The sequence below is a fragment of the Chinchilla lanigera genome, unplaced genomic scaffold, assembly GCF_000276665.1.
Source record: "Chinchilla lanigera isolate Chin_1 unplaced genomic scaffold, ChiLan1.0 scaffold00021, whole genome shotgun sequence".
NCBI classification, from domain to species: Eukaryota; Metazoa; Chordata; class Mammalia; order Rodentia; family Chinchillidae; genus Chinchilla; species Chinchilla lanigera.
The window spans coordinates 26,564,037-26,586,834 of record NW_004955422.1 but is presented as its reverse complement, the minus strand read 5'-3'; the positions used below and the strand labels follow the sequence as shown (position 1 = coordinate 26,586,834).

The following is a 22,798-nucleotide window of genomic DNA, read 5'->3' as shown; positions in this document are numbered from 1 at the left end:
CCGTATCAGACAACCCAGGTTTAGCTCTTGCCTTCTGTAATCTCACCTCACGTTATTTTCTCCTTCAATAATAAGGATTCAGCCTCATCACTTTTTAGTTTCTTAGCCACACAAAGCTGTATCTCACCTCAAGGCCTTTCCATGTACATGTTGTTCCCTCTGCCTAAAAACAGTTCTCTACATTCTTCCCATAGCTAGCTTCTCAATTTTCATGTAATCTTAAATGCTACATGCCCAAACAGGCCTCCTGCACCATCTTATCTAAGGTCAGGTCACCCTTGTCAGAACATCTTATTACTTCTTCACAGCACATCCCATGAAATTATCTATTTTCTTATCTGCCTCCTTATCACCATAGAAATTAATCATAAATCTGCTTTTGTTTTTTACATATGTTGTTCCAGCAAAATTATTAATAACATTGCTTTTCATTCTCAAAAGTGTCCTGATTTAGATGATACATTACAGTGTCACCTAACTATATCCTTTATACATAGAAAAGTACCTGGCATATGGTACTTTGGCAGGTCCTCATTAGTTATGATGAGTAGTCAGCTAAAAGAATTATAGACCTTTTCTATATTATAAATGTATTTCTTTTGACCAGTTTTGCATGCTTGTATCTGGTAATCTGAACTAATTTGAAGACAATAATATGCAATATAACCATTGGTGAATTCCTACCATCTTGTCAGTGAAGCTCTATCGTTTCTGTTTTTTTAAATTATTTTTTATTCTCTTTAATGATTTGATCAATCTTGCATTCTTACATCTGGTAATCTGAGCAACTTCATTAAAGGTAACAATATGTACTATAACAACCACTGTTAATTCCTATCATTCTGTTTTGAAACCCTGTATCATTTTTATTGTTTTTGCTTTGTTTTGTTTTTGCCTATGTTGTTGTTTTTTATTTTTTAAATTCTCTTTAAAATAAAAAAAATATGCATTTCTAGAAAATCTCATATCCTATAGTAAATCTCACACAGAAGTACGTTTGATGGGAAAAACAGGACTGGACATACTCAAAATGTATGAGGCTTTGTAACTATAGCTCTAATAAAAATAATGATTAGTGAAGCAAAATATTCCAAAACAAGAGAGTGGAAATGCCTGATTAAAGATGCTGAGACAATGCAGATCCAGTGTTCCTCTGAAGCAGTGGGGCTGCTGTTAAAGGATGCACAGAAGAAAGAACAACCATTCACAAGCTGAGAGCCATGCAAGGGCTGGGATGCATGTCTGGGGAAGGTACTGAATATAAAGTCTAATTTTTAATTTTTTAAAAATAGAGATGAAAGGACTCCAACCTATGAAATGGCTGAGCTAAAGGCTTTTTATCTTATTGACAATTATAATTCTATTTCCACTACATCAGCTCCCCTGGTTTTTTTAACAGAAAAACCTACATATGAATAAACACAATTTCTACATATTGTTATTATTCCCCTAGTTGCCAACTGCATATAAATGAATTGATGTCAGAGAAACACAAGTAAAGAATACTTATGGCTCCCAAACTTACCAATGAGGGGCTCACAAACTACATCCTGGGGGCCAAATCAAGCCCACTACCTGTTTATTTATTTAAATAAAGTGTTACTGGATCCCAGCTGTGTTCATTCATTTACACATTACCTATGGCTGTTTTTGTCAAATCACAAGAGATAAATACTTGTGACCCAGATCTTATGGTCCACAAAGCCAAAAACATTTATTCCTGGTCCTTTATAGAAAAGTTTGTAGACTTGCTTTTGATCACATGAACTTATAGAACTAATGTCCTCAGAAAACTCAGACTTGTGATTACTCTTTCTAACTCTCTGGTCAAAACTCAAAACAGGAAAGGTACAAGGAATATTCTTTAATGGACAATAGACTGTTGGAAGAATAACCTGTTCCTCAATCCTGGCAGCAGACTCCATGGCAACAGTAACACTTCCTCTTCAACTAGGAAAAGTCATTATCCCATTCCCAGGTTCACAACAGCCACAACTTTCACAACTGCCTCAATTCCCAGGAGTATGGAAAAAGACAAAGGGAGACCACTTGGGACACATTAAAGAACTTCCTGTATTATGGTATCACTTTCATAAATTTCATAATTTCTAAAAATATATATTACCTACTTTACTTCCTTGCTAGTACTTATGTTTTAATTTATGGCTATAATATTAAAGGGGAGCTAGTATTTTACTCTTTCAAGATCTTGTAGGAATTAGATCTGATTAAGAAAAGAAATTAGGGTTTTCTTCTCCAGCAACAAACCCCTACCAGTTAAGTTTCCAAAGCTCTTTTAATTCAGGCACATAGGTGCTAAGTGTGGTCACGCATGCCTGTAATCCCAGCACCCTGCAGCCTTCAAGCAGGGGGATTTTAGAATGTTCAAGGCCAGCCTGGCCTAATAGTGAGTTCAAAACCAGGCTGAACTACATAGTGAGACCCTGTCTCAAAAAACAAAAACAAAACTCAGGCACATAGTAACAGACTATAAAACATCTATAGTTTAAAAAAAAACAAAACACTATGTACTCCTTAAAGTATAAACAGGTTATATGTTGTTATTTTATCCAATAGTTGTTTGACTTCACTTTACTCAACAGTTCGTGAATTAATTTTATTTTTCTGAATCCTTTTAGATGATCCAACAATTATTTCATAATAAACTGGTTATTGTTTAAGCCATTATTTATCAAGTGATAAAATTACTTTATATCTCAGTCTACAGAAAACTCTCTCTTGTCATTTTAAATTTTAATGAAATAGATAATTTCATATTACATAGAGAGTAAGTCCATCCACGCATTGTCAAATAACTCTCTAAATAATCTTTGTTTGTTGGTATTGTCCCTCTTGGGGCACAGCAACATACAGTCCTAGAATGCACAACGTATGTGTCATTCCTAAATGACAAACTTTTCAGCTGCTGAGGTTTCATTGAACATTTAGGTTATAAGTGAGCATAGGGTCAGTAGGGCCTGGGCCACAAGTACATGGGAAGGCTGGAATCACTGGTTGCCACCTTGTCTGTATCAACTCAAGAGGGAAAGAGAGGGTTCTGGTTCAGTGTCCCCAAAGAGAAGAAATCCCTTTGTGTTCTACACTTGGTATTTGTACTTATCACGAGTTTGTCTCCCTTACTAAGGTCATGAGCTCCTTTACGTTCATAACAGCAAAGAACATATTTTATTTATCATTACATTCTTAGTGTTAAAGCAAAGTGATACTATTACATACTTCCTTTGCTTTCATTCAACACATGTTTACTAAAGAGTCTAATATGTACTGGGTGAGCCAGAAGATATAAAAGTTAGCCAAACCAGAGTTGGCCCTTGCCTTACAGTCTATGGGTGAATAAAATAATAACCAAATAGTTGCTTTAATGAAGTGTAAGATAAATGATCTGAGAGAAAGAATGAGACTTTTGTGAAAACATATTACAAAGGACTCGATGTAGGGTGTTCAGAAAATATACCCTCAAGACTTAGGCTAGTACTCGAAGGCTGAGTAAACACTAACTAGTAGAAAGGGACTGAACTTCATATATAGAAGAAATAAATGCAAAGGGCCTATGGAAGATGACAAAATTGTGCGTTTAAGCCTTTAGAGATAAAGAAAGGCTGAGAAACTAGAAAACAGAGAGGAAGAGAGTACAGTTATCCAGATAAGCCTGGATAAGAAGGCAGAGGTCAGACCATGCAAGGCCTTAGGTCATGGCAGACTTTGGTTTTTATTTTTTGAACAATAGCAGAGTTTTAAGTTTGGTGTATATGCGTGTGTCTGTGTTGGCTGTATTTTTGTTTTGGAAAGGGTCAGTCCAGTGAAAGGGTCTGAAAAATGACCCTTGCTGTTAAAGGACTATTAGGGCCTCCTAATCTGTTAGATGAATGAAGAAACTATTAAAAGTTTAATATTCCTTTGCTAGAAGGAAGCAATTGAAATTGAATATTCTCTTTTTTTCCCCAGTATAGTAATGGAGATTAAATCCAGAACTTTTGTACTGAACTATATGCATAACCTTTAAAATTTTTTTAAATTTTTAAACAGGGTCTTGCTAAGTTGCTCAGGTTGGGTTCAAACTTGGCACCTTCCTGACTCAGTTTCTGGGAGTGGCAGGATTACAGGAGTGCATGACTATGTTGGGTAAAATTATATATCCTTTAAAAGAATATTCCTTTCTGGAATATTCCTGGTCAGGATAACAGCAAAATTAGTCTGATAGATGGCCAAAATTAGCCAAAGGAATAGAGGCTGAGGGTACAGATGTTAAAGAGCACTGGGGTCCAGCAATAGCCCCAATTCCTCTTTATCCTAAGGTGTTGCAATATGAAGCACAGGTTACATGAGTTACTTGGCATTCTGAAGATAAGAGCAGAGAAACAGACAGAGTAACACTGGAAATCATGCTAAATTCTGTTGTATTTTGGTCAAAATGGGCACATGGCAAAGTAAAAAGACCTTCAATCTGAACGGAGAGGATCCCCAAATCCCGAAGCTGCTGATTGTTGCTCTGAGCCAGGATCCGTAGCCGCTCAGCTGCTTCCCGGGGGATATTGAATGTCACACGCACACTGTTCCATGGCTCCACTTTCTGTACCTTTAGCTTGCTGGATTCTTGGTCATGAAGGAAAAAGAGTAATATTAGTAATTTTGTAGCTACTAGAAGACAGGGAACAAGGAAAACATAAGATGTTTCCTTGTTAAACAAGGCTTCAAATGTAATCCTAGGGGCTGGGGATTTAGCTCAGCAGCACAGCGCCTGCCTGGCAAGCATAAGGTCGTGAGTTCGATTCCTGGCACCAGAAAAAAAACAAAAACCAAAAAAAAAAAAAAAACCAAATGTAATCCTAGCTTTGCCACTTAGTACCTGGGTAACCAAAAACAGGTTTTCAAACTGACACCTTTCACTCCTCTAAACTCATGAAAAACTAATAGTGTATATGCAAAAAGAAACTGAGCCCAGTCCCTGACACACCATAAGGTAGTGAATGAATGGAAAGAAGATGAGGTAAGGAATATATGAGAGAAAAAGTTTGAATTAGCTAACAAATGTTTACTTCTGGACTTCCCAGTTCAATGTATGTGAATTGAGAAGCTGAGAACATATATGCTTCAACGTTCAAATAAAATTTCATAAATATGCTGGATGCAAATATGTCAGATACAGAGTATTAGAGAATTTGCAGCTATAATTCACTAAATTTATTTTAAGGAATAGCCCAAGAAAAAGACATGAGCAGATTTATTTGTAACATTTTATAAAGCGTTAAACAAATTCCATGCTTAGAATTTTAGTAATCATATTTAAATATTCACTGGGCATCTCTGTGCAAGATATTCATAGAGATAAAACACTTCTTTCAATGTCCTCTACATGCTTTAATCTGAGAGCTGAATAAATTCTTGATTTTTTTATATCTTTGATTTTAAAATTTTTCCTACTTTAAACTGGACTTCAGGGCTGGGGATATAGCTCAGCGGAACAATGCCTGCTTGGCAAGTGAAAGGTCCTGAATTTGATTCCTAGTACCAAAAAATAAATAAGTAAATAAACTGGAGTGCAGTTTCTGTGAAGTGCACCAAACTGAAGTAAAAACCATAGTTAGATTAGGAAACACTGTATTTCAGTATTATAGCGATTCTGACAAATCAATGCAAATTTCAAGAAATATTTTTAAAAGAAGATACAAAAGCTAATTATTGTGTCAAACCTACCTATCCACATACAAAACAGCAAAGTTGGAACTAACACCATATATAAAAACTGACAAAGATCTAACACTCTTTAAAGAAAATATATAGTAAGAGCTTTATAAGCCTACATTTGGCAGTGATTTTACAGATACTACACCAAAGACATGAGCAACAAAAGAAAAAATAGAAAAATTGGAGTACATAAAAATTTTGTGTACCAAAACACACTGTCAACAGAGTAAAAAGGTAATTACAGAAGAAATTATTTATAAATTGTACATTTGATAAGGGATCAAGTCAAAAACATTTAAAACTCAACCAACAAGCTGGGCATGGTGGTGTTCAACCATAATCCCAGCACACTGGGAGGCTGAGGCAGGAGGATCACAAGTTCAAACTCAGTCCCAGCAACGTAGTGACTCAGCAAGACCCTGACTCAAAATAAAGGCTGAGGATGTATTTGTCAGTGTAAAGACACTGGGTTTAATCTGCAGTATCACAAAACAACAAAACAACCCAATTTTAAAAAAGTGCCAACAACGTGAACAAACACTTCTTATACAATTTTTCTATTTTTTCTTTTGTTGTTGTGTCTTTGGTCTTATATCTATAAAATCACTGCCAAATCCAATGCTATGAAACTTGAACCATATATTTTCTTCTAAGAGTGTTAGATCTTTGTTTGATTTTGAGTTAACTTTGTATATGGTGTTAGTTCCAACTTTACTACTTTGCATGTGGATACCCAGGTTTCCCAGTAATTAGCTTTTGTATCTTTTTTTTTGGTACCAGGAAATGAGCTCAGGACTTTGTGCTTGCCAGGCAGGCACTTGTGCTGCTGAGCTATATCCCCGGCCCTGTATCTTCTTTTAAAAATACTTCCTAAAGTTTGCATTGACTTGTCAGAATTGCTATAATGCTAAAATACTGTGTTTACTAACCTAACTGCGAAGAAGATATACAAACAGCAAATAAGCACATGAACAGATACTCAACATCACAGAAATACAATCTAAACTACAGGGAGAGGGCTGGGGATATAGCTGAGTGGCACAAGTGTCTGCCTGGCAAGCACAAGGTCCTGAGTTTGATTCCCGGCCCAAAAAAAAAACAAAAACAAAAACTACAGGGAAAGAGCAGCGTTATCTCATGCTTGTAATCTCAGCTACTCAGAAGGGTGAGAAAGAAGGATCACAGTTCCAAGCCAGTCTGGGTAATGCAGTGAGCTCTTATCTCAAAATATATTACAAAATTTTTTTTTAAAGGCTGGGACTGTATCTCAATGTTGTTCAATCTTCAGAACAGACTGACTGACTGACTGACTGACTGAATGTATCAATGAACAATACTGAGGCCCAACCAGGTCCTTATATTATCATATTTTATGATATATATCACATAATTATAGTTACAATGATGGTAATAAAGGCAATTTCAACACATAAAATTTTCTAATATTATGCATGTTAAATGATCCTTAACTATTGTCTTGTAAAACGCAACAAAAAGACATTTAAAAAAAAGCCTCCCTCTAGACCTCAAATCTCAAAGAAATAAAAACATAGAAGTAAAAAATGAATTAGCACTTGATCAAATTGGTATTTGTGATAAGAGAATAAAATCTGGGCTTTTGCTGTGTCTGAAGGGATTAGATAATTATACTAACCAGAAAAGATGGTGATCATCCAAACCAAGTTTCAAAATCACAAATGTCTACCAGACCCAGATAAGTTATCTAAATGTGTAAAGAACTCAGGAAACTGAGGCAGGACTGCAAGTTCAAGACCAGCCTAGTCAACTTAGTGAGACCTTGTCTGAAGGGGGATGGGTTGGGGATGTAGTTCAGGGGTAGAGAGCTTGTTCAGCATCAGTGAGGCCCTAAGTTCAATTCCTGGTAACCACAAACAATCATACAAAATAAAATGTGTGAAGAGGCCAGATAGGAACTTGTTCTCAGTAGCTGCTGCAATGTAACATCACCTGGGAAAGGAGGAGAGCTTGATGTTATTTTTAAAGACAAATTATAAAAATTAGAATTTTAAATAAAATTTTATTAATTTTATTTTAAAGTTTTCTATTTTAAAAAATTTTAATATTTTGGCAGTGCTGTGGATCAAATCAAGGGTCTCAGGTGTGCTAGGCAACCACTACATGAACTACATCCTAAATTTTTATTTTATTTTGAGACAGAATCTCATATTAAGTTTCCTAGGCTGGCCTTGAACTTGCAATCTTCCTGCCTTAGTCTCTGGAGTAGCTGGGATTGAAAGTAGCTCAATTTAAAAGCATTGCAATGAAGCTGAAATACTAAAAACAAAACAGTTAAGTACTAAAATGGGCAAATAACATACGCCTGCAGGTTGGCCTCTGATAAAACTTTTTTTTTAGTGACCTCTGATAAAACTTTTTTTTTTTGATATACACAGCAAGCTGTGTAGCTCAGGCTGGCCATGAACTCCCAAGGTCCTCCTGCCTCACCCTCCAAGTATTGGGATTACAAGGCGTGTGCCACCATGCATGGTGGCACCATGTGATAAAGCTTAAGAGAACAAATTTAAAACACATTATATATAAACTCATAAAATAATAGATTTTTCTAAGCTTTAAGGGGCCTTAAAGATCTAGTTTGCTTGTTTGTTTATTTATTGTCTTTTTTGAGATAGGTTCCTGCTCTGCAGTTCAGGCTGGCCTTGAGCTCACTTTGTAGCTCAGGTTGGTCTCAAAACTGCAATGATTCTCCTCCCTCAGCCTCCCAAGTGCTGGGATTACAGGCGTGTACCACCACGCCAGGCTAAAAATCCAGTTTAGTGAAATGATAGGAAAACACTCAAGGGTAAAGGGCAACTGGGATATGGGAAAAGAGAAGGGAAAGAAGGAGAAATTTCATATGTATGTATATACAGGATAGTTAACATAGTTGTTCCACTGTCTTCTATTTCTTTGCTGAAAAAAACTGTCAATGAGTCCTTGATTGATCAATATTGCAAGTCTCTATCTGTTTTCATGAGAAACCACTTTGAAGATATCAATATGTAATACAACAAGCATTGTTAATTTCCTACCACTTTGTTTGTAACTCTGTATTGTTTGTACTGTTATTTTGCTATTTTGTAAAAGGTTGTCTGTCTGTTAATGTTTTCCTTTTATTTTTAAAATAAAAAAAAAAAGATAACAAGGCAAAAAAAAAAAGAATCCAGTTTAACCTTGTCAATTTACAGGTAAGGAAGATCAATGCTAATAACAATAAATAAATTTGGGTCTTGAGAATTACTTCTATCTACTATAGGAGGTAAGGATTTTTATGGTAAGCAATACTTTATTAGCTCAGTTTCTCCATGTACACAAAGAAACACAAAAACATTTCTATCTTTAAAAATCCTACCATGCCAATTTTGCAATTAAAATCAACCTTATTTAGCAAACTTGGTAAAACTCAAGATCACCATGGAAGGGAACATACTTCAGAAGAGTAATAAGGAAGAAATAATAAAGCAAATTACCCATGTGTAATAAACTGGGCACATTCTTTAATATGGTATCCAATTTCCATTTGAAGTCTTTATCATCTATATTTCCTTTGAAGGCCACAAAAATTGTAGAATCCTCCAAAACATTATCATTTTTTGTGTCATCATCTTCTAGCCCAGAGTCAAAATCCATCTCTGAGTCTTCCACTGTTGATGAACACAAGGAAGTATAGATGTCTTCTAAGTTTGGGAGGTCATCCAAAACCATGGTGAATATTATTCCAGAAGCATATGCCAAGTGGACAATGAGAAAACCTTTGAAAAGAGAAAATGAAAAAAGAATATTATAAGGCATTCAACAATATATAATCTATAGTTCTGTGAAAATTATAATTTATCAAGTAATGAGATGTATCATAAAAATTACGAGGTATCAAGATGATTCAGTGGTCTAAGGCACCATAAAAATTATGAAATTTTTACATAATTTTTTTCAAAAAATTATGAAATAATTACAGAGAAGTTAAACTTTAGTTAAGGTATTTAAAAATAATTCATTCTTAAAAGGTAACAGAACTAAAAATAAACCAGTCTTAAATTTTCTTTTATATTATATGCTACCTTTTTGTAAGCCTAGAATATTAGGAGGTATTTACAAAAGACTATAAGAAAAATACTTTCAGACAAAAATAAAAATTAAAAAATTCTTTCTTTCTTTTGTTTTTTTTTGAGACAGAGTCTTGCTTTGTAGTGCAGGCTGGCCCTGAACTCACTATGTAGCCTTGGCTGGTTTTGAATTCAAGGCTATCTTCCTGCCTTAGCCTCCCAAGTGCTGAGATCACAGGCATGCATCACCACACCCAGCTAAAAAAACTTCTTCTGGGAATCAGTTTGTATAAGTATTTGGTTGATCTCTGAGCAAGGGAACATATGTGGACAGGAGCTTGAGAGCAGCCAATGTTTCTAAAGGCCTCCTTTTTCCAACCTTAGAAACATAACTTACCCCAACTAAAAGCATCTGATAACCAACTAAAATCCTAGTCTTTCATGAGAACCATTTTATTTGTTTTTTGGTTTTTTTGTTGTTGTTTTTTTTTCCGGTACCGGGAATCGAACTCATGACCTTGCGCTTCTCAGGCAGGTGCTGTGCCACTGAGCTAAATCCCCAACCCCTCATAAGAACCATTTTAAATAACTCTTAAAAAGGTTAATAGTAGTGATATGACTGAAAATATGATTTAGAAAAAGTTTTTAATATGTTTATAAAAAGAACATTGTTTAGTACATGTTTATGGAGGCAAAGAATTATCTTGGAGAGAAATTACTTTTTAATTTTTAGATCCAAAAATTTACATTTTCTGCTATTTTCAGTTATGCTGCCCATTGAACAATGTATGTATTGAAGATCACATAGTATGGCTACTTCCTCCATTAGCTTTGAGATTAAAATCACATTCTTAGTGCCAGGGATATAGCTCAGCGGCACAACCTTGCCAAGTACAAGGTTCTGAGTTTGATTCCTGGTACAAAAAAAAATCACATTCTTAACTAAAAAGTAAATGAGGGGCAATCCACTTTCCAGGTCCCCTTCTGTCTCTTTTAGGCAGAAATACTTCCTACTCCATAAATACTTCCTACTCTAAAAAAAGTAAGCAAAATAATTTTCAGCATTTTTGCTACGCAAGAATGGCATTGAAACAAGAACCATTTAGGGAATGAGGGTTAAGAAGGTAATAGGCAGGGTGGATACAATCAAAGTATGTTATATACATGTAAATGTCACAATGAAACCCACTATTTTGTACAATCAATATGCACTAATAATTAAAATTTTAAAAGAAAATTATTTAAGACTGAAGAGAAAAAACAAATCAATACAAATTTTCTAATTTTTAAAAATTTACTCTGTAAACCATAATTACAACTTTAAGGAAAAAAAAGATAAGAAAAATGCTGAAAATAAATCTCCTAAAATGCAAACAGTGATTATGTTAGGTTGGTGAGATCACTGATACATTTTCTTTTCCCATTTCTCAATATACAATATGCTATAAATCATTAAGAAATTAAAAAAAAAAAAAACAGCTGGGGACATAGCTCATGGTATATTATGTATTTTTTTTTTTTTTGGTACTGGGAATCAAACTCATGACCTTGCGCTTGCCAGGCAGGCACTTGTGCCGCTGAGCTGTATCACTGGCCCATAGCTCATGGCAGAGAACTTGTCCAGCATGCATAAAAGCTTTGGGTTCCATCTCAACACTGCACCAAAAATCCACACAAAAACCCAAAAAACCAAAAAAATAAAAAGAAAAGGAAAACAGAAAAAGAGTATAAACTTCTAAAAAGAGTTTAATTTAGCCAGATGTAGTGGCATATGTCTGTAATCCCAGCAGTCTGGGAGGCTGAAGCAGCAGGACTGCAAGTCCCAGCCCAAACTGGGCAATTTAGCAAGTCTGACTAAAGAAAAAAAAAGTTTAACTTTTCTCCATTAAATAGTAAATAAATTTGAGAGAGAAAGCTTTCTAAAAACGAATCTAAACAATATATCCTTTCTAGAGCCAGGAGTAGAGGCAGCACATCTATAATCCCAGCACTAGGGAGCCTGAGGCAGGAGTACAAGTTTGAGATCAGCCTGGGCTACAAAATGAGCTCCAGGCCAGCCTGAACTACATAGCGAGACTGTCTCCGAGAGACCCAAAAAACCCCCCAAAAACAAAACAAAGCACCTCCAATATATCTTTTCTAGCTGGGCATAGTGGTGTGTGCCTGTAATCCCAGCACTTGTAGGCTGAGGTAGAACGGTTGCAGTGAGTTCGAGGTGAGCATGGGCTACACAATGAGTTTAAGTCCAGACTGGACTGTACATCGAGACCCTGTCTTCAAAAAAAATAATTTATATCCTTTCTAGATATGACTGTCACAATTGAACAATGTGATTCGTTTTTTGTTTTTGTCTTTTTGAGACAGGGTCTCACTTTTCAGTTCAGGCTGGCCTTGAGCTCACTGTGTAGCCTAGGCTGGTCTCAAACTCGCAATGATCCTCCTGCCTCAGCCTCCCGAGTGCTGGCATTACAGGCGTGTACTACCATGCCTGGCTTGAACAATGCGATTTGGGCAGTTAAATAAAAGCTGGGCCAGTGGCTCATCACTCTAACTCTGAGGAAAGCTGAGGCAAAAGGATCAAGTTCAAATTCCACCTGGGCACCTTAGCAAGACCCTGTCTCAAACCAACCAACCAACCAACCAACCAATCAATCAGAAAGGGTGGATGTTCTTAAGAGGTACAGTGCCTGGGGCTCAACTCCCAGCATGCAGGGGTTCAGGGGGTAGCACAACAGCAATTAGAAAATCTCCTCTAGAAACTGCCTCCTGTATTTAATTACCAACTGCATTTTACAAATTCTAATGAACCTTAGCGGTACATAAACAAAAACTAATAAAGATTTTCAGGGCTAAAAAGCTGCTGCTCAGCAGGACAAAAGACTGATCACTTGAACTAGGACTGCAAAAAAAAAAAAAAAAATTTAAAAAAAAAAAAAAGTAAATTAAAAAAAAAAAAACATTTCCCAAAAGAATCTTAAACTGGAAAGAGGATGAACAATGAAAAAACTTGAGGGCCAAGGATATAGCTCAGGGGCATAAGTGCCTGCCTGGCAAGCACAAGGTTCTGAGTTTGATTTTTGGTACCAAAAAACTCCCCCCAAACCCTGAACTTTAAGGTGGGCTTGATGGCACATGCCCGCAATCCCAGCATTTAGGAGGCTGAGGCCAAAGGATCACTAAAAAGTTGAAGGCCACCCTGGGCTACATATTGATTTCAAGGTCAGCCTGGATTATATAGTGAGACCCTGTCTCAAAAAACAAAACAAAACAAATCAAGCTAAGCAAAACAAAACAAAACAAAACCCAACCCAATCAACCCAATCCAACCCAACCCAACCCAACCCAAAGTAAAGCAAACAAAACAACCCCTGAACTGCGATGGTCTCTTAACAAGGTCATTGATCAGTGTGATTTGGAAAACCCTCTACTGGAAGACACACCAAATCTGTGCTAACCTCAAATGAGGGATTATCAGTTCCAACATATCATGGGTAGTACATTAAACACACACATGCACAAAAATGAACTCAACTGCTGGCCTCTCCTCCAAAAAATTTTTTTAAAGAAAATTATTTTAGATAATGTATCTGTTAAGATATTTATTTAAAATCAAGCTCTTATTAAGTCATTTACTACCATAATAACCAACTAATCCTCAACTGAACTGCAGTTCACTGAACTACTCTTAGAGAGAGAAAATAGACTACAGGGTACTTACTTTAAGAGACTCTCTTGTTCACTCATCTGTCACAAGACAGCACGGCCTCTCTAGATTTGCTAAAATTCATCAGCAGTTACCTTGCTTACCACATAATAAATTCCCAGATCACTTAATGATTTTTACTTCTTATATGGGGTTCTTTTAATCTTTTATAAAGAATAAAGAATAAATGTGACATTTAGATAAAAATGTAAAAAAGCAAGCATATTATTTATTCTATCTTTTCAGTAAAAATCAATTCAGGGTTATCAAATAGCTCCAGTTGATAAAGAAATCAACTAGGAATCAATTATTTTTTATAGAAGAATGCCAGCTTAAATGTAAAAAGAATGATTAAAAAGTTACAGCTTTTTAAGCTCTAATAAAATAATTCATAGGCAAGGATCATTAACACAAGTTAAATATCGTATGGAAAACTGAAAGAGAACTGGACATTCAAATAATGCCAAAACATCATCCCAGGATTTGCTGTTGGCAAAGATAAAATTGTAACTACAACTGAAAGATCTGACTGTCACTATCTGAATGACATCTTAGCATCATTAAGAGAGAAACAACCAGAAATTATGTGTAATACCAATTGCAGAGATTACCTATAAAGGATTCTTGACTGAAATATTTAATCTTCTTCTGATAAGTCTTTTTTTTTTTTTCTTTTTGCTTCTGTAACTCTTCAATAGGAAACAGAGATTACAACAACTATTGATAATCTCTTACCTCTTCTGTCTGTAACTCACTGTTATTTGTCTATTTGTTTTCCTGAGAAACTATCTTATAGATAACAATATGTGAAACAATAACCATTGATAATTTCCTACCACTTTGTCTGTAATTTGGTAAGCCCCCCATATTATTATGTTATCCTTCTTTTACTCTTTAAAAAAAAAAAAAAAAAGAAAAGAAACAGAGGTATAACTTAAATAGAATCATGAAAAAATAATTAAATAAATCCAGAGTGTAGGATTTCTATAGGACAACTGCTTGGTCTCTTCAATAAGTAAGTGGTTGTGGAAAAGATCCACTAACAGAGATTTGAAAGTTGGCTGTGGTGGCACATGCCTGTAATTCCAGCACTTTGGCGTCTGAGACAAGAGGACTGCTGTGAATTCAAGGCCAGTCTCTGCTACATCGTTCAAGGCCATCCTGAACTATAAAGCAAGATCCTGTCTCAAAAAAAAAATTATATTTAAATAAAAGAGACTTGAATGACATCAAATGCAGTATACAGTCTTTCATGTGGCCTCATGAAAAATTTCTTAAGAGTACCCTGGGCCAGTCTGACCTCACCAGGATGCAATCCTCAGGGGAAGAATACCAGGATCTGTTACTAGAGTGCTATACAAAAGCTACAGAAGAGTAACATATAAATGTAAGGTTTAAAACTATCTCATTTCTGCTGGGTTTTAGCTCACATCAAATCTACACAGTATCAGTGAATTATGCTGCTTGAGCCTGCAATTTTCCATATAAATTTATTTCTATTTTTAACTGGAAGTATTTGCTTGTGATCTTCTATTATTGTTTTAATCACCATAAAGTTTTGTTTTTTTTTTTTTTTGAGACAGGGTCTCATTCTGTAGTCTAGGCTGGCTTTGAACTCACTATGTAGCCCATGCTAGCCTTGACCTGGCAGCAATCCTCCTGCCTAAGTCTCTCAAATGCTGGGATTATAGGTATGGGCTACCACACCCATATCAATCAGCATAAATTCTAATAAATAGTAACAATGTATTGTTCTTTTACTGTCTTCTACAATGAAACCTAAGATCAACTTTATAAAAAGGAAAAAGGACAGAAGCTACACTAAAAGTTTGCAGTAACACTTCATTTAAAAACAGAAAAATGGCATTTGCATTTTATTCCATGGCTTTAAAAGGAATAATGCATCTCAGCCTTTCCAAAATGACAGATAATACTATCATAAAAACCAAAGGGATAACATTTCTTTGGGCTTTATCTCCTATATAAAGTTTCACTCACCGAAATATCTTGCTTAATTTTTGTCATTTATTCAGGTCATCTTCCAAGTCCAAACAAGCTGGCATTTTTAGGGCTGGTATTTCAAGGTAGCAGCCAAATCAAAATTCTAAACAGAGAAGGGGAGATATAAAAATCACAGTATTATACAGAAATTACAGAGATGACCTACTTTTGTAACACAAATCAATGCAAATACCATAAACTATCAAATTAATGCTCGCATTTTTAGAGAATGTTTACACTTTTCATTAAATCTACAGAGTATTTCTTTCTGAGATCTTAAATTCCTCATTGGCTAGCATTCATAAAGTATGAAAGCAAAACTCAGGAATTAACACCATCTTCACTTAATCACCAACCTGAGCATATTGGTGCTCACTTATAATCCCAGCATTCAAGGAAGCTGAGACAGAAGGATTGCAAGTTCAAGGCTAGTCTAAGTAATTTAGCAACTTAATGAGATACCATCTCAAAATAAAAAATACTTAAAAAGAGGGTTGGGGGTACAGCTCAGTGCAAAGGTCCTGGTTTCAATCCCCTGTGTCACCCCACCACCACCAAAATTCTACCCCTTAGAGGACTCCTTATACCTTCTTTCAAAATGAATTAACCTCAGGCCACAATGTTTGCAGACACTTAAAATGAAATTATTTTGTAAACACAATAGAGGACCCACATCTTCTAACAGTCAAATTTACTTTTTAAATTTCATAAAGTATAAACGTTTTTCCTATTTTATTTATGTATCTATACAGTTTGTATTTTTCATTAAATTTTCAGTTTAAGTTCTGAAGTTTCTTTTCTGAGATAGGGTCTTGCTATATAGTTCAGGCTGACTGGAATTATATGCCCAGGCTGACCCTGAACTTGTGCCAATCCTCTTGTCTCAACCTCCTGAGTGCTAGGATTAAGGTTTGTATCACACCTGGCTTTAGTTCTAAAGTACTCTTTTTGGTAGATATACAAATTATGCACGACAAATGCATTTTGGCATGCTTGAGGAAAAAACACCCACTTTAATAAGAGAGTATTGGTTTATAACATCTTTAAGTGTTATGGCTTTACATTATTGCCAAGTACTGATTTATAATCTTGAAATTTCAGATATATACTAGTAGTTAACTTCATAAGTAATAATTAGAGAATAAAACTACCTCTTAATAATTATCATTTTTTGTTACTTGTTTTTGAGACTGGGTCTCACTATGTTGTTCAGGCTGGAGATGAACACTGTATGTATACTTGATCTTAGCCAAAAGGCTGAGAAGCGATTGAACACTGTATGTAGCCTAGGCTGGCTTGAACTCTATCGTCCTGCCTCAGCCTCCCTGGGATTACAAGCATGTGCCACCATGCCTGGATGCATTAATTATTTTTTAACTCACCTAAAAAGGTCATTTTTAAGTGAGGCCATAAAGGAAATCTCAATAAATCTAAGAACAAACAGAGTAAGAATAAGTCCTTCCTATAGTTTTGCTTCCATCAGTCAGTGACTCTGATGACGATGCACTGAAATTATAAATTCAAAATAAAATCAAGAAGCAAAGGCCCTTCCCTCTTAAAACAATAGTAAACCTTGAAGTAGGTTAAAAACTGCAAATAAAAATTGCAAAATTTCTAGAAAATGGCAAGAAAATTAGAAAGAATTGATATGTATAGGTTTCTAGAGAATACAGCAAAATCAGTGAGTAGAAATGGAAGTTCACAGCAATAAAATATCTGTCAGAGGTGGTGGAATAGAAAGAATGAAAATAAATGACTTAAAATTTTGATTCAACGTTAGAAAAAAAAATGAACTGAAAGAAAGCAAAATGAAGATATTAATACAGGTAAACAGAAGTCAGAAATTAGAAAAAAATAGTTGAGCAAATAAATCCAAGTATTATTATACCAAGAAAAAACAGTTAAACTAGTTAATTGAATTAAGTAAAAAGGGAAAAACTCTAAATATATTTAAAAAAAGAAAATTACAAAAACAAAGGAAATGAAACAAATCACTAGGACTGTTTTGCTCAAGCTTTTGTTCATTATTATGTAAACATGCTAGTACTCCAAGCACCACACATGAATTAATGAAAATTACAATTAATTGTTTTTTGTTAGTTTCAGCTGTAGTACGGATTGAACTATGGATTTGCCCTGAGCTATATCACCAGCCCTTTTTATTTTTTGAGACAGGGTCTCGATAAATTGTCTAGGCTAGGCCCAAACTTGTAATCCTCCTGCCTCAGCCTCTTGTGTAGCTGGGATTATGGGCCTGGGCCACTGTGCTTTGCTCACAATTAACCCTTTAAACAGCATGTAAGTCTAATGGCCTGAAATTGTTTGAGAATATGTATGTGTACATGTATATATTAGAGGAACTAGAGTGTGTGCATATGTATATATTAAAGGAAGTAGAAAGTGTTCATACATTTATACATATACTCATATATGAACACTTTCTAATTCTTTCTGAAGCAAATATAACATGAATATCAAAGCTAATACAACTGAAAATAAATCTCTTATATTTCTCAGTCTTTCTTATACTGAGGTGAGACTCTAAATAAAATTTTATTTTTTTTTGGTACTGGGAATTGAACTCAGGACCTTGCTCTTGCCAGGCAGGCACCTGTGCTGCTGAGCTACCTCCCCCACCCCTAAATAAAATTTTAAATAGACTGGCAGTTTATTAAAAGAGTAACAATACATCATAGTCAAATGAAGTTCTAGGGATTACAAGGAAGACAGTATTAGAAAACTAGGAAAAAGTTATGCGATCATCTCTATAAGATATTAAAAAGTAATTTGATGAAATTCAGCAATCCTTAGTTACAATTTAAAAATTTCAAATAAATTTTTTAAAAAGTTCCTTAACATGATAAAATACATTTTCTCAGCCCAAAAGTCAGGGCTGAAGGTGTAGATCAGGGGTACAGTGTTTACACTGGCAAGGTGCTGGGTTTGATGCCGGGGATGGTGGTGGTGAGGGGCTTGATTAATGGGGTAAGATTAGAGGCATCTGTCACAAAAACCAGGAAGAACATAGAAACCTATGATATTTACTGTATTAGAAGTATAAGTGAAATTAAGCAAGAAAAATAAGAGCATAAAATTGGAGAAAAGAATGTAAAATGATCACTGCAGATGACATAATTACATTCTTGGAAATCTTTTTAAAAAAATCAGCCATGAAACAAGAAAGATAAGAATATTTAGCAAAGCAACTGCACAAAATTAAAATATAGAAAAAATAGCTGTTATTAGGTAGAAAAGAGATCTTAGCTATAATACTGACAAAATAAAATAAAATAAGCAAGAATGAACTACAAACAAGGAAAGAACAAGAAGAAAACCTAATAGTTATGAAGGACACAAATGTAAAAAGGACTTAAATGGAATGATACTCCAAGTTCTTAGATTAAAAAATTCGTAAGTATCAATTCTCTCTAATTGAGAGTTGGCCAATCTCAAGAAACAGACTAATTTATTTTTTTAAAACAGACAACCTAATTCTAAAGTTCATGTGGAAATTAGCAAAAGTAGTCAGGAATATTCTGAAAATAAGACCAGTGAAAGGGACAAGTTTTAGCAGATATTAAAACATAAAGTTTCAAGAGTTAAAACAAGTGAATGGGAGACCAATGGAACAGACTAGAAATCCCCAAAATAGCTGGGGGTGGTGGTGCATGCCGGTGGTAATTCCAGCATTTAGGAGGCTAACGCAGGAGAATCTTTGAAAGTTCAAGGTCATCCTGGGATGCACAGTGAGTTCAAGGCCAATCTGAACTACAAAGGAGGCCCTGTCTCAAAAAAAAAAAACAAAAAAAACAAAACCCTCCAAAGTGACCATAATGTATATAGAATTATAGTATCTTATAATAGTGAAGAAAAAAATGGGTTTTTCACTAAATGAATAACCAGGTGGCCATCTAGAAAAAATGTAACATTAGATCCATACCATATGCTGTACAGATACCTCCAAATGGATCACAATTTCATTGTAATAACTGAAACTCTACAAGTATTACATGAAGGCACAAAAGAAATTTTTGTAACCCTAGGGTGGGAAAGATTTTTCTAATTTATGACAAAACAGCTAAAGACATAAAAGATGTATAAATTCAAATACATAAAAAAAAATTCTGTAAGGCAAGGTCATAAAAGCAAATGACATTGCAAGTTAAAATATCTGCAATCATGTCACTGACAAAAGAGCAAATCTCTGGGCAGAGGGTATATACTTCAATAGTAAAAATGTATGCTTAGCATTCACAAGGTCCTGAGTTCAATTCCTAGCACTGGGAAGAAAAAAAGTAAATCTCATTATATAAGTAACAAAATATAGGAAAAAAATGTGTATGTGTATTATGTGTGCTTACATAAATATAAAATAAAAATACCAACAATTTGGACAAATTTTTGTGTTTAAAATTACATAGGAGGGGCTGGGGATTTAGTTCAGCGGCAAAAGCACCTGCCTGGCATGTGCAAGGTCGTGAGTTTGGTTCCCGGTACTGGAGAAAAACCAAAACCAAAAAAAAATTAAAAAAAAATAAAATAAAATAAAATAAAATTACATAGGACATGATCAGAAAATTTAGAGAAGGTGGTACATGGCTGTAATCTGAGCACTTGGAGGCTGAGGCAGGAGGACTGCTTCAAGTCCACGGCCAGGGTGGGCTACATAGCAAGTTCAATGTCAGCCTGAATTGGAGAGAGATTCTGTCTCAAAACAAATATATATACACATATATATGTAATTTTAAAAACAAGAAAATTCAGAGGAAAGGAAATAACAATGAAATTTAAACATGTACAAAGATATATAACTTCACACATATGAAGCAAAAAATACTTTTATTCATTGGACTAGCAAAAATCCAAAAATGTGATAATGTATGGTCTTGACAAGGTTATAGAAAAACCGGCTCATTCACTGTTAGTGGTAGTGCAAATTGGTATAATACCAACATATGGTAGTATCTATCAAAATAAATGACTGGCATGGTGGCACATGCTTGTAATCTCAGCACTTACTCAGGAGGCCGAGACTCTTGAGTTTGAGGCCAGCCTGGGTTCCACAGTGAGTTCAAGGCCAGGCTATACTACACACTGAGATCCTGTCTCAAACAAAACAAAACAAAACCCCAGAACAAACAAACAAAAAATAAAATCACTATTACATTCACCATAACCCAACAATTTGATTTTTGAATAGTGATCCTAGATACATCTGTCAGCAAACAAAATGACATATGTATAGTTATTCACTAGACTTGTTTGTAACAGCAAAAGATAGGAAATTACCCAGAGTATATCAATAAGTACCATACAAATTACAGTACATCCATAAAATGAAATGTTTAAAAAAATGCAGCAAGCAGGAATGAAGATGCTGCCTGTGTACCTACATGGAAAGATCTCCAAGATATATTGCTGAGAAAAAAAAAAGCTAAGGTGTAAATCACTGAATACACTGTGCTACTTTTGTGAGAAAATAGCACTCTACAGGTAAATTACCAAAACTGCAGAGAATTGGAGCTTCTTGAACCATACAATAGCTCAAACTTATGAAACATTATTATGCGGTGAGAAATAAATGCACTGTTCACCACCCTACCACTCTTTATATTAAGACTACTTCAGTATTTGGTTAAAGCATTTTTTCAACTCAACAGAGCTGAGATGGATTCATTTTCTGACTGAACATTTACCTGTGCAATACAATATATATCAGGTAGTGTTCTAAATGCTAAAGAAACAATGGTGATGAAATTACGGACATGGTACTGCCTTACGGAGCTTATATTCAAGCAACACTTGAGGTTTAAAGCATGAGATTCTTAAACCAAAGTACTTAAAATACTTACAGAACACAACTTATTCAAATACAGAAAAAAAAGTCTTAAGTAGTAGACTGGCCAGTTCGGCTTTAACTAGTTAGAACAGTTGTTCTCATTTTTTTTTTCTGCACTTGAAAACCACTTACTGATCTGATCATTAAAAACTATCAAAATCTAGGCCATATCTCCAGGTCAATTAAGTCACAATCTGAAGGCGTAGGAAAGAAACAAAGGCATCAGCAGTTTCCCAAGAACCACAGGTGATTCCAATGTGAAGACAAATTTTAGAAATCACTAATCTAGACCTCTTATATGTGTGAATAATGATAAATTTAATTTGTGATGACAAAGAAATAAGTAGCTGAATGAGAACAATTACTATATATATAGCTGCCCTTCTGTGAGACTTGTAAGGCAGCTTTTTGTTTGCCTCCAATGTTATAAATTCTAAAAAACATGAGAAAGAACCAACTGAACAATTATGTATTTTTTTTATTTACCCTTAACTCTGTTCCCCTCTAAAATCATGGACTGCTGGTGATATTGCTCAGTGGTGTAAGTGCCTGCTTGGCAAGTGCAAGGTCTGAGTTCAATTCCTGGTACCAAAAAAAAAAAAAAAAAAAATCATGGACAATTGAGAAATTCATCTTTTTATCTTTTCTTAGTTTTTTCTATGGAACCAATAAAGATTTCTACCATATTATACACACTCAACATAACTGAGACATGACTTAGATGCTTTTCTATTAAGCAGATTTTATTTAATTAGTTTGGATCAAATGCACCTTGCCAAAGTAAAATATCCTATGGATATTAAGATCAAAATGCCTTCTGTTAAAAAAAGATTTATGCTTTAAATTCAATCCTTTGTTTAAGTGGAAACTAAGTCTTTTACAAATTAAACTTTCATTTGTATTCTATAGAATCAACAGACCTGTTTAGGAACTCTCTGACCACTCTCAGAAAAGATAATCAGTAGGACCCTTCTCCATTCCTCCCAGGACCTAGACAAAAAGGAAAATGGGCAGAGGAAGAAAACATCAGAAGACTAAATATAAACCCAACAAATATATTCAAAATAAAGTCTTAAGACTAACCAAATTCCTTCTATCAATGTTTCTTCTAATTTTATTCAGATAGAACTGTAAAAAAAAAATCAGATTACATCACTATGATCACCAAGGAAGCTCAAGATATTTTCAGAATACTTCTGTAGTAGTTATGTGTATTTATTTCAAGATTCATTATACTTATCTACTCTTTATGTGTTGCATATTTAAATTAATACATTAAAAAAGATACAGTATATTTGACTTAGGCAGAATCTCTTGAAATATTCTAATTAAGTGGGTGTTAGAGTGTCATAGAGATCTCATAATTTACCTTAGTTCATACGCTAGCTATAGATTTAGCCTCTCTTATTTTCCTTGTTTTATTTTATTTTTTATTTTTTATTTTTTTTTTGGTTTTTCTCCGGTACCGGGAACCGAACTCACGACCTT

General features: G+C 34.7%; 1 protein-coding gene across 5 annotated transcripts in view; it reads right to left on the bottom strand.

The window, feature by feature from the left end:
* The window catches only part of Ncoa6 (nuclear receptor coactivator 6), a 74,982-nt gene extending 52,682 nt beyond the window's left edge, over positions 1-22,300 (bottom strand). For 4 of the 5 annotated variants that reach the window (XM_005384823.1, XM_005384819.1, XM_005384820.1 and 1 more), the window contains exons 1-4: positions 22,231-22,300; positions 15,469-15,574; positions 9,195-9,476; positions 4,459-4,614 (exon numbers count right to left, since the gene is read on the bottom strand). In XM_005384823.1, coding sequence (XP_005384880.1) covers positions 4,459-4,614; positions 9,195-9,429 — 391 coding nt within the window. In that variant the 5' untranslated portion in view covers positions 9,430-9,476; positions 15,469-15,574; positions 22,231-22,300. Of the gene's footprint in view, positions 1-4,458; positions 4,615-9,194; positions 9,477-15,468; positions 15,575-21,796; positions 21,884-22,230 lie in introns of those variants that run through there. The other variant, XM_013514087.1, reaches the window with a different exon arrangement.
* Positions 22,301-22,798: the final 498 nt, after the last annotated feature.